Raw genomic sequence first — 12,051 nt, forward strand, 5'->3', positions numbered from 1 at the left:
TGGTATTATTGTTCACAATTCACTGGAGATGTTTACTGTTTCACTCTTTCTATTAAACTGACTTGCTGTGAGGTGTTGGCGTCTGCCTTTTATACTAATCTCTACCGAAGATAGAGAATTCCAGGAAGCTCTAGAAAAGACTCATAAGAAGTAGAATGTTCTAGATGGGGCTGCCATCTGTTGTCGAGTAGATGAACTACATGGTCTATTTAGGGCACTATTGTTCTACTTCGTTATGCTATTTCCTACTAGATGGCGCTGGCCTCCTCACTATTTATTTATTATTATTACTAAAGTAGGTAGGTGCTCGAACAACTAGTAGGTAGGTACATACTTAAACTATATCTATACACACACATAAGTAAGTATTTATCTTAGCGCTCAGAACCTTCGCGAGCGTAATCGAGTTAACTACTTGATCTAGTTATTTCTATGAACTATTTACAAATAAAACAAAACTTCTTTTAGTCGTTCCGTACATCTCTCCCGCCGGTCATCGCATGCAGGGCGTTGAATTCTTTGGTCGGAACGTCTGGAGCTGTGGGCAGGATCACCAGCTTCTTGGTCGGTCTTCTAAGGGTTCCTCCTTTGGTTTGGACGTCGACTGTTCTTACGATGCCGTCTTGTCCGGGGTAGACAGCCGTGACAACGCCCTTTGGCCACGTGTTGCGCGGTAGGTTGCCGTCTGCCACCATGACAATGTCGCCAACCTTGACTGCTTCGCCGCGTCCGTGAGGCTCCCGCCGGTGCTGAAGTTCAGGCAGGTACTCTCGTAGCCATCTTGCCCAGAAGAGGTCGGCCAGGCGCTGAGAGGCGCGCCAGTGACTGCGGCTGATGAGGTCCTTGTCGTCGAAGCTGCCAGGCGCGTGTACGCGTCCTGATCCGCCGAGCAGGAAATGGTTCGGTGTCAAGGCCTCGGGGTCGTCGGGCTCGAGTGACACATGCGTGAGCGGGCGGCTGTTTACTGCGTATTCTGCCTCGGCTAGCAGTGTGCGCAGCACCTCTTCGGCTGGGTGCTGCTCGTTCAGGACGGCGTAAAGGGCGGTCTTCACTGACCGCACCAGTCTCTCCCAGGCCCCACCCATGAAAGGAGCCCCAGGAGGTATGTAGCGCCAGTTGATCTTCTGTTGGGCCGCTTCATCAGCTGTAGCGGCGTCGATGGATTGCCGCAGCTCTCTATCAGCCCCGCGCAGGTTCGTGCCGTTGTCGGACCATAGCTCAGTAGGTGTTCCGTAGAGTGCCATGTGCCTACGCAGCGCCATCACTGCCGAGCTAGTGGTGAGAGAGTCCACCAGCTCTAAGTGTACGGCGCGCGTCGTGAGACACGTGAAGAGCGCCACATATCGCTTCTGTCGAGTGCGGCCCACGGTGACTGTCAGAGGCCCGAAGTAGTCCAGGCCGGTGTAGGTATAGGGCCTGCAGTGGTGTGCAAGGCGGCTCGATGGGTGGTCTCCTGTAGGTGGCTGCGGGGGTGAATCTTTCCTGATGCGGCATGGTCGACATCGATGAATCATCATCTTCACCACTGTGCGAAGGCGGAGTATCCAGTAGTGCTGTCTGCACTCATTAACTGTAGTTTCGGCTTCTGCGTGCATCAGCTGGCGGTGTGTGTAGTCGATCCACAGTTTGGTGATTTGATGATTGCCGTCGAGTATTGCAGGGCTGATGACTCCTTGTTCTATATTGAGTGTACGGCCGATTCGCGATTTCAATAGTAGTATTCCATTTTCAGCGACGACCGCAAGGTGGCGCAGCCTGCTTCTCGCGTTCAGGGTTCTGTTTTTCTGTAAGTCTTCTATTTCTGAGTCGAAGGCTTGCTGTTGACTTAGGCGTACGAGTAGTATTTCCGCCTCACGTAGTAGCTGCCCGGTGAGCGGGAGGTATTTTCTGTCTTCTGTAGTTTTCACTGTCGCACGCTTGTTCGGTTTCGTAGCTGTTTTCTTGCGCCAGTCAGGGTCTTTTTCGCTATTTTTCGCAGTTCTTTTGTAGTTGACTCGCTGATCACGTGGCCGGCACAGCTGTATGAAGTGTAAAACTCTTGCTGTAGCTCGTAGCAGTTTTTCCCACTTAGAGAAACGGTTGTAGTCTGGCAGCGCTTCTTTTAGTTGTGCAGACTTTTCGGTAACTGAGGTCGTTTTCTCTTCGCCTGTTTTCTTCGTTAGAAGTGGTTTTTCCGTCGGCCAGGCAGTAGGGTCCTCGAGTAAGAAGGATGGGCCCTTGTACCATCGGTGGTCAGCGTCGAAGTCGCGTGGCACATCCCTTGTAGCGTCGTCGGCCACGTTGAGTTTCGTAGGTATCCAGCGCCATTCATTTGTAGAGCTGTTTTCCTCGATGTCAGCTATGCGGTGCGCGACGAACGGGCGGTACGATCTTGAGCCGTTCTTCAGCCATGTCAGCACCGTCTTACTGTCGGTCCAGAAGGTCTTCGATTCGGGCTTAACTTGGTGTTCTTCAATGACGGCTGCGGCCATACGGCAGCCCATAACGGCGGCTTGTAGCTCGAGGCGCGGGATCGAAGTGAGCTTGAGCGGTGCCACTCGCGCCTTTGCTATGACGAGCGATAGGTATGTCTTACCCTCTGCTGTTACCGCCCGCCAATAAAGAGCGGCGGCGTATGCGGACTCGCTCGCGTCGACAAATATATGTAGCTGTAGACTCGTAGCGTCGCTGTAGCGGGCGTAGCACCTCGGTATTGAGACACGGCGTAGCCCTTCCAGGTGCATCATCCATTGTTGCCATTGTTCTGAGAGGTCTTCATCTATTGGCTGGTCCCAGGTAGTGCCGCGCCGCCACGCCTCTTGAAGTAGCTGTTTTGCTCGCACGGTGACAGGCGCGGCAAATCCGAGCGGATCATACAGCGACATGACGATCTTGAGTGCTTCTCTCTTCGTGGGTATCTTCTTATCTATGACTGCAGGCGGCAGACGCGCCAAGTCTAGGTTGAAACCGAGCGCATCGGACTTTGGCCGCCAGATGAGACCTAGGACTCGTTCGCTTGATCCATCATCGATCTTAATGTTCATGGGCTCGTTGCCTGTTTCGCCGAGTGCTTTGAGTACTGCCTCGGAGTTTGATGCCCATTGCCGCAGCACGAAGTGGCCTCGCCGGTGTATGTCGCGGACGTCCTGCGCCACCTTGATCGCTTGCTCTTCGGTCTTGTGGCTGTCGAGGTAGTCGTCGACGTAGTGTTTGTTGATAATTGCGTCTACTGCCTCGGGGTGAGTGGCTTCGTACTTGAGTGCGTTAATATTCTTCACGTAGATTGCTGTTGATGGTGAACTTGTAGCGCCGAATATGAGTGACGTCATTCTGTATTCTGTTGGCGGCCCATCACGCTTGTTGCCCCTCCACAGGTAGCGAAGGGCATCTCGATCCTCAGCGCGTATCTTCACCTGCATGAACATCTCGGCGATATCAGCTGTCACGGCGACTGCATGCTGTCTGAAGCGCATTAGTACTCCCGGCAACGACTGTAGTAGGTCTGGCCCGGTGAGTAGGTGGTCATTTAGTGAGACGCCTTTATATGTGGCTGCTTCGTCCAGGACAATGCGAATCTTGCCCTTGTTCGGATTGACGACTGCGAAATGCGGTAGATACCACACTTTGTTTGATGTGGTCGGTGGCGCGACTTCAGCGTAGCCCTTTGTAATAAGGCTCTCCATCTGTTTCTCGTACTTTTCTTTGAGGTCAGCGTCGCGATCAATCTTCTTCTCGATGCTGTGAAGTCTCTTCAGCGTGTTCTCGTAGTTGTTTGGCATGCTGAAGTCATCCTTCTTCCACAGTAGAGACGTTTCATATCGGCCGTCGTCTCGTGCTATGGTGTTCTTGGTGAGCAGGTCGAGTGCTCGCTGTTCTGGGTCAGACTTTGTTGTCTTCGGTGTGATCGTTAATGAGTCGAGCGCGAAGTGTCTCTTCAGCTGCTCGTCCATGCTGTCTTCGAGGTTGATGATGTTGTTCACGTAGTGCACGCGCTGTCCCAGTGCGCGCGTGTGTGCACCGTGTAAAACCCAGCCCAGTGGTGTGCGTGAAGCCACTGGTTGGTGTCGCTGTCCCGCTCGCACTTCCGACGCCATGAGCAGGTGCCAATTGTCTTGCCCGATGAGCAGGCCTGGCTTCATGTCTGCGTGCTTCAGCTCGTGCTGGATGTCTTCTAGATGAGGGCAGCCGGCAAGGTCTTGCTCGGTGTTAGGGGTGGACTGTATTTTAAAGTCTCCTTCAGGTTTTCCAGTTGTTCTTTATTGTTCTTCTTCTGTTTCCTGAATGACAACTTGCGTACCAAAATGACCCTACTTAAGTACTTAGAATTAGTCACGCAACCGATAGCTGACTAGGTGAGATACCTAACTCAACCAATAATATCAAAGTATTTACAACTTACAAACTATGATTACGAGACTATTCTATGATACATGTTATTCCTAAACTAGACTTATTCTATTGTTCTTAGCCTAGGTATTTCGTCGTGAACATTCTCCCGCCGTCGCTATCTTGCGATTCTTCTGGCAGCACGACGATCCTCTTCGTTGGTCGACGCAGCACGTGCCCGTTTCTCGTAGTGGTGTCGACGATTCGCACGATGTGGTCCTTCCCTGGGTAGACAGCTGTGACTCGTCCTCAGGGCCAGGTGTTGCGCGGGTTGTTCGAGTCGCACACGATGACCAGGTCGCCGATCTTCGGTTGGCTGCCGGTGCTGTGCGGCTCCCGCCGGTGTTGAGTAGCGGTGGGTACTCCTGCATCCACCTCTGCCACCTGATGAGCTTGCCTCCAGTGCTTTCGTGCTCTCGCTGTGTTCTTCCACGTGTGTCCGAGCGACACGACGGCGCAGCTCTCCTTTTCCTCGCCGGTCTTGGGTACTGGTTCCTTGTTCTCCGTGGGCCAGTGTTGTTCAGAATGCCGCAGGAACTCGGCGGTGTCGAAGTCGTGCAGTGTGGCTCGAGTTGCGTCATCGGCGACATTTTCGGCTGTAGGTACCCATCCCCACTCGTTTTTCTTCGTAGATTCTTCGATTTCAGCGAAGCGAAGGTCTTGAATGTGCGTGGCTCAGCTCGTATCCACGCCAGCACCGTCCGCGAGTCGCTCCAGAACACTCTTCTCGTGATGTCTTCATAATAATGTTCCGATCGAGTTGTGTTCGAGATGTGAGTCCCGAGTACCGCAGCCTGTAGTTCCAGCCGCGGTATTGACGTAGGCTTGATTGGTGCCACTCTGCTCTTCGCCATGGCCAGGGTGACCTTCACGCTGCCGTCTGCTCGTTGCATTCGCCAGTAGGCCGCCGCGGGCGGCGGTTTCGACGGCGGACGGTCCCCTTGTAGCACCTCAGCCGGCGTCTTATGACTGTTAAGACGAATGCCGAGATTGTCTTCATGTACGTGCCACATGAGGCCGAGTGTCTTCTCTGTTTCGCTCCCGCCGATGTCGATCGTAGCTGTCCCGGGGTCGGTAATGAGGTGGCGTAGACTCTCGTTCCATGCCCATCCGCGTAGTTCGAAGCCTGCTCGTCCATGTATCTCGTCGACTGTCTTCGTGACGTGCTGGGCCTCCTCCACCGACGTGAAGCTTTGCAGGTAGTCGTCCATGTAGTGGTTCTTCTCAATTGCTCGGATGACCTCGGGGTGCGTGTCGGCGAAGTCTCTGGCGTTTCTGTTCTTGATGCAGAGTGCCGTGCACGGTGACGATGATGCGCCGAAGATGACAGACGTCATGCGGTACTCGTCTGGTGTACCCTCCCGCCGGTCGCTGCGCCAGAGGAAGCGTAGCGCATCTCTGTCGCACTCCTTGATACGTATCTGCATGAATATCTCCTTAATGTCCGCGCTGACTGCGTAGAGATGCTGTCTGAACCGCATGACCACCCCAGGAAGCAACTGAAGCAGGTCGGGGCCGGTCAGCAGCATGTCGTTCATGCTGCGTCCATGTGACTTCACTGCGGCGTCGTGCAGCAGTCTTATCTTCTTCTTCTCGGGGTTGCAGACGCCGAAGTGCGGCAGGTACCACGTTCTGTCTTGCGTCGGGAGTGTGGTGGCGGGCTCGGCGTATCCGGACTTCAGCATATTCTCCATGCTCTCTTCATATTTCTTCTTGAGTCCTGGGTCACGGTCGAGCTTGTGTTCGAGGCTGCAGAGTCGTTTCAGTGCGTCTTCACGGTTGTTAGGTATTTTCTCATTTTCTCGTTTCCATAGCAACTGAGTTTCGAAGCGACCATCGGGCAGCCGGCGACTTTCCTCTTCCAGTTTTCTCGTGACTTCCTCTTCTGGATCTGTCGTCGGTTTTCTCGCTTCGATGCCCAGGGACTCCAGCTCGAAGTAGTGTTTCATCATTTTCTCCATTGATTCTTCCGCGCTCGTGACGTGCCCGCAGAAGTTAATTTGTTTGCTCTGTGTGGTGCGGCAGCCGTGCAGTACCCAGCCGAGCTGTGTGCGAGATGCCACAGGCTGGTCACGGCGGCCGTCTCGGACTTCCCTCGAGACAATTAAGTCCCAGTTGTCCTGGCCGATGAGTAGTTTCGGCGATGCCCCCTCGTAGGCAAGTTCCTCTTGAATGTCGCTCAGGTGGCTGCAGTCGTCGACTTCTTCTTTCTTCACCGTCTGAGTGATGAAATCAAGCTTCTCGACTGTGCGTGCGTCTTCAAGCTTGAACTCTTCTTGTGCGTACTTGCCCCGTATGGTGAAGTCGACTTTCTTGCTCTTCGAGTGTCGAACTTCTTTGCCGCTGACTCCTTGCACCCACATCGGATCAGTGGGGCCGTCGAGGCCGAGAGACTTGGCAACGTCCGCGTCGATCATCGTGATGGTGCTTCCCTCGTCGAATAGTGCGTAGGTATCAATACTGGAGTGAGGAACAGTAAGTACCACGGGCGCTATTTTCAGGTAAGCGCGGCGACGCTCGCTGTTGTTCGCTGCGACGGTCGGTTTTTCTGTCGTGGACGCGGTGACCTCTTCGCATTTGTCTTCTTTCTTGACAGCTTCGTGATGCAGGAGCTTGTGGTGGCTCAGTTTGCAGCCGGAGACACCGCAGGGCTTCGTTTTACATGAGAAGCGGCGATGTGTGCTACGTAGGCAGCGGAAGCACAGCTTGTTCTGTTTCGCTATTTCCCAGCGCTCGTCAGTCGTCTTCTCGGTGAACCTAGTGCATTCAGGTAACTTGTGAGCCTGTTTGCACATAGGGCAGCCGTCCTCTTCTTGCTTGTGCGTGTTCTCGGCGGCGTAGGTACGTTCCGTCGTCTTCTTCGCAGCTTTCTCTCTCGCACTTACGGGTGTAGGTGCGCTGTTGTCGATCTGCTCGAGCGCGGCGTATGGGCCGCACTTGTCCGCTTCGTGGTTCAGGTAGGTAGAGAGCTTCTTCAGGTTCGCTTCTTCACCATGATGCGTGAAGTTGTACTCGTACCATTTGTCACGAAGAATCGGTGTGAGCTTCTCGATTGCAATGCGCTCGATATCCGGGTTGTAGAGGAAGTGCGGTTTCTTCAGTGCTTCGGTCGTAGCTACGATTTTGGCCAGCTTGCTTGCGAAGATGCACAGGTCACGTGGGCTCTCAGCTAGCTTCGGTAGTTTCTTCACTTTATCGAGCTCGTTGAGTATGAGTGCTTCTGGCCGCCCGAACCGTCGTTCCAAGCCCTGTATAATGACGACAGGGTTCGGATCGCTGATAAGTAGACAGCTGACGGCTTCGAGGGCGGCCCCACGCAGGCTTTTTCTCAGGCGGGCGACGTTTTCTATCTTCGTGAAGTACTTCTCGGTTTCATGGTAGGCCGCACGAAACGGTAGCCACTCGCTGCTGTTTCCGTTGAACGTAGGTAGATCTTGAATGTACCGTGGCGGCTCTCTGTAGCCGCCGCCGCTCAGCACACTCTTCAATAGTGCGGCGAGCTGCGTGACTTCTTCACTCGACGACTTTTCTTGTTGACGTGCGGGAGGCGCGCGCTCTTCATACTGCGGCGCCTCGACGACCCGTGGTGGTTCCGTAGGTATCCACGGGGTGGGAGGGCCCTGTGTCTGGCCCCTCATGGGGGACGAGCCTCTTGCTTGGCCCGCTGTGAGAGCGAGAGCAGGGGGCGGGGGCTTAGAGGATTGCTCCTGCACCCACTGCTCGATGCGCTCGCTCTTGTCGACGATGTATTCGTCTTCCTCGTCGGACGAGTCCTCCGCTTGTATCCGCATGAGCTTCACCTTCGCTAGTTCAACGGCGGCTTGTGCTTCCTTCTTTTGCGCCTCGGCAAACTGCTCCTTAGCCTCCAATTCCGCGAGGAATCTCTTGCGGGAGGCTTTGGAGTGATGTGACCGGGGCCGTAAGGTAGCTGGCTGTGATGTGACTTGACGCACCACAGTGACCACGCTCGTGTCTCGAGGTGGAGGCGTCGCAGGGCGCTTTGATCCGGTAGCGCTTGCGTTCGCCGCCGACGTAGTCGTGGCGTATGTCTCAGTCGCACCGCTTCCCATAGTCGTCGTGGTGTTGCTCGTACAGACCGTGCTTGATTCGGCGGTACTGGACTCTTCCTTCCGGCTACTGTGGCTTCTAGTAACCGGCATGTTCGTTCTTTATTCCCGTTTATGGCTCTTCGATAGACCACTGTTCAGTAGGTCTGCCAATTTCTTTCTTCTTATCCGGCTTCTCGAAGGTTCGATGTTTCTTCTGATCCGGTTCGAAGTACCAATGTTGGGGGTGGACTGTATTTTGAAAGTCTCCTTCAGGTTTTCCAGTTGTTCGGCTTCTGTTTCCTGAATGACAACTTGCGTACCAAAATGACCCTACTTAAGTACTTAGAATTAGTCACGCAACCGATAGCTGACTAGGTGAGATACCTAACTCAACCAATAATATCAAAGTATTTACAACTTACAAACTATGATTACGAGACTATTCTATGATACATGTTATTCCTAAACTAGACTTATTCTATTGTTCTTAGCCTAGGTATTTCGTCGTGAACACTCGGTGACACGCTGTGCGGCGAGGTGCAGCTTTCTTACTGTGCGTGCGTTGACTATGTGCGTCCCGCTTGCCCCCTCGAGAGTGAGTGTGACGCGACGTGATGCGGACTATTCGACGCTTGTGTCAGCGATCACTTCTATGAAGAGAGGGTCAATAGGCCCCCTGGCTCCGATCCTCTGTGCAATGTCACTGTCGATGAGCGTAACAGTAGATCCGTCGTCTAGGAGCGCGCATGTGTCGACCGCTCCCGCTGGTCCGGAGACTTGCACCTTTACTATCTTGAGATACGCTTGCGTCTTCGGTGTCCACGAAGAGGCGACTGCTTCCGTTTTCTTTAATTCGGGCTCGTCTTTGCGCACGAAGTGAAGCAGTCGGTGATGTGACCTCTCGCAGCCGTCAACTTCGCATTTCTTAATTCTGCATCGGTGCGTCTTGCTGCGGTAGCGTAGACAACGAAAGCAGAGTCTGCTTTCCTTAGCTAGCTGCCAACGTGAGTCGATGTTGCTCTCTACAAACTTGCGGCATTCTGCTATGTTGTGGCCGGCGTTGGAGCATACTGGGCACGAAACTTTCTGTTCCGCAGTTGCGTGTGCCCTTTGTGCGCGGCGTGGCTGCTGCTGCTGTTGCTGCTGCTTCGGTTCGTAGGCGATGCTCGACGTCTTCTCATGTGCGTGCGGCCCGCATATCGAGGCTTCCCGATTGAGGAAGCGGCTGAGCTTCAGCAGGTCGGGTTCCTCGGGCGACTGTGCGGCGGAGAAGTCGAACCAGCGAAGCTTGTGGGCGGCGGTGAGCTTCTCGACTGTGAGCTGCGTGATCTCGGGATTGTTGAGGTAGCGGTCGCGGTGCAGCTCTTGAAGTGTCGTTACGATGTTGCTTACTTCGTTTGCAAAGAAGCAGAACTCTGTAGCGATATCCGTAGGCCGGCGTAGTGCGCGCAGACGTTCCAACTCGGCGAGCGCGATGCTGTCCGGGCGCCCGAAGCACAATTCGAGTGACTTCATCACGTTCTCGGGCGTCGTGCTGGTGATGAGCAGGCGGCTGACAGCTTCCTTCGCTCTTCCTTTCAGGCATCGACGTAGGCGCCCCATGTTGTCGCAGGGCGCGAGTGATGCGGCGGACTCGTAGTAGGCGGTCTTGAACTGTAGCCACTCGTGCGGCGCGCCACTAAAGTACGGTAGCTCACTAATGTGACGTGGAGCCGGTGGCGGTGGTGGTGGCGGCGGCGCCCCGGCTCTTGCAGCTAGAGCAATAGCTTCGGCGAGGGCAGTGAGGCTCACAGAGTCGCTTGTCCGCGGCTGAGCGACAGGGACGGCGGCAGTGGAGGCAGGGTCGACGGCGGTGGCGACTGGCGGCGGTAGAACGTAGTCCTCATCATGCTGTCTGGACTCCTCAGCAGCTTCTGTTGGCGGTGGTGGTGCTGCTGACGCGGAGTGAGGCTCGTTCTTGATGGCCAGTACATTCTGCTGTGTCTTGAGCCACGAGTCGACCTTGAGCGTACTCTCCATCTCGGTACTGATGCTACCGTCGTCGTCATCGGTGTCGGATTCAGCTTCAATAACTGCGAGACGGGCGGCGGCGAGTTCAGCTTTACGACGTGCTATTTCTTCTTTACTACGTGCTATTTCTTCTTTTGCTTCGGCGATTTCAACTTGACGACACGCTAATTCTTCTTTCGCTTCGGCGATGCGGCGTGCCTTTAATGACTTGGCCTTCGATCTTGCTGTAGACGCTGGCGGAGTAGCCCGGATGCATGACGGTGGGATGGGCGTTCCGGCAGCAGCTGTAACCACCCTCGCGGCAGTGGAGGGCGGTGGCGGTACTCCCCCGAACACAGGGAGCGGTGCCCCCCCTGTTATGGGGGGCGAGACGCTATCCACCCTGGCGGCAGACGAGGGCGGCGTCGATACTCCGGTGGACACACCCGTCGATGTTGATGCTGTCACGGCGGTTGACGGCGTTTGCGTGTCGGAGTCTGTAGCGGTGGCGGTGGAGGCGGTGGCGCCGGCGGCCGACGATTCTTCAGTAGGCCTCTGTTCTAGGCCGCCGCGCTGTAGCCTCCCTGTCGTGGACCTCGTTACAGGCATTCTAAAGTCTTCAATCCGGCTCCGATGGACCAAATGTGCGGATCACTTCGACCGTTTCATGAACTATTACTATACGGTGCGAAGGAAGTGGCGGTTGCACCTGTTTGGTTCTTCAGGAAGATGAGGAAATGCCACTGACGTAGAGGTAGCTATATATTAGCCTGTTGAGTCTTCGAAATAAAACACTGGTATTATTGTTCACAATTCACTGGAGATGTTTACTGTTTCACTCTTTCTATTAAACTGACTTGCTGTGAGGTGTTGGCGTCTGCCTTTTATACTAATCTCTACCAAAGATAGAGAATTCCAGGAAGCTCTAGAAAAGACTCATAAGAAGTAGAATGTTCTAGGTGGGGCTGCCATCTGTTGTCGAGTAGATGAACTACATGGTCTATTTAGGGCACTATTGTTCTACTTCGTTATGCTATTTCCTACTAGATGGCGCTGGCCTCCTCACTATTTATTTATTATTATTACTAAAGTAGGTAGGTGCTCGAACAACTAGTAGGTAGGTACATACTTAAACTATATCTATACACACACATAAGTAAGTATTTATCTTAGCGCTCAGAACCTTCGCGAGCGTAATCGAGTTAACTACTTGATCTAGTTATTTCTATGAACTATTTACAAATAAAACAAAACTTCTTTTAGTCGTTCCGTACAATATTGAATGTCAGCTCTATCATTTATCATACATGTTTATAAGCCAAATATACAAGCTTCATAAATCATAATATGTAAGTACTTAAATTATGAATTTAGGCAGTAGAGTTTAGGAGATGATCATAGGTAATATTAGAGAATAATAGGGGTAGTAGTAATAGTAGGGTAATATTCTTCTTACAGACAATAACAACTACAGAAATCCAGGCCTTATCTTTCCTGCATCAGCTGTAGAACACCTAGCATGTTATTGTCAGTCAAAATATGGTGTGCAGCATTTTAAGTGAACATTACAAAATCTAACCCAAATTACATTCACATGGCCTTCATTTAAAGTAAGAGTTTGGCATAAAATGATGTCTAGATGTTACAA

General features: G+C 53.2%; 2 protein-coding genes across 2 annotated transcripts; both read right to left on the reverse strand.

Moving 5' to 3' along the window:
- Positions 1-916: 916 nt before the first annotated feature.
- On the reverse strand, positions 917-4,179 carry LOC119691597. Its single transcript, XM_048621918.1, has 2 exons — positions 1,356-4,179; positions 917-1,150 (listed from the first exon to the last, which is right to left on the reverse strand). Exons 1-2 carry the CDS (start codon positions 4,116-4,118, stop codon positions 1,049-1,051), a joined length of 2,865 nt encoding a protein of 954 aa, XP_048477875.1. The 5' UTR covers positions 4,119-4,179; the 3' UTR covers positions 917-1,048.
- A 435-nt stretch (positions 4,180-4,614) lies between these two features.
- LOC105397695 lies at positions 4,615-8,435 on the reverse strand. Its single transcript, XM_048621831.1, has 2 exons — positions 5,036-8,435; positions 4,615-4,961 (listed from the first exon to the last, which is right to left on the reverse strand). The coding sequence occupies exons 1-2, from the start codon at positions 8,433-8,435 to the stop codon at positions 4,615-4,617; spliced, it is 3,747 nt and encodes a 1,248-aa protein (XP_048477788.1).
- Between the last annotated feature and the right edge of the window lie 3,616 nt (positions 8,436-12,051).

Source organism: Plutella xylostella, chromosome 6 (genome assembly GCF_932276165.1).
Source record: "Plutella xylostella chromosome 6, ilPluXylo3.1, whole genome shotgun sequence".
In the NCBI taxonomy this organism is placed as follows: domain Eukaryota; kingdom Metazoa; phylum Arthropoda; class Insecta; order Lepidoptera; family Plutellidae; genus Plutella; species Plutella xylostella.

What these genes read in the sequence shown, in the direction of transcription:
- LOC105397695 (XM_048621831.1), bottom strand. Translation starts at nt 8,435, where the DNA reads ATGGGAAGCGGTGCGACTGAGACATACGCCACGACTACGTCGGCGGCG. An exon ending in GTGGATACGAGCTGAGCCAC is followed by an intron (nt 4,962 to 5,035) that starts GCACATTCAAGA and finishes GGGTACCTACAG; the next exon opens with CCGAAAATGTCGCCGATGAC.
- LOC119691597 (XM_048621918.1), bottom strand. Translation starts at nt 4,118, where the DNA reads ATGAAGCCAGGCCTGCTCATCGGGCAAGACAATTGGCACCTGCTCATG. An exon ending in CAGTCACCGTGGGCCGCACT is followed by an intron (nt 1,151 to 1,355) that starts CGACAGAAGCGA and finishes CCATCGACGCCG; the next exon opens with CTACAGCTGATGAAGCGGCC.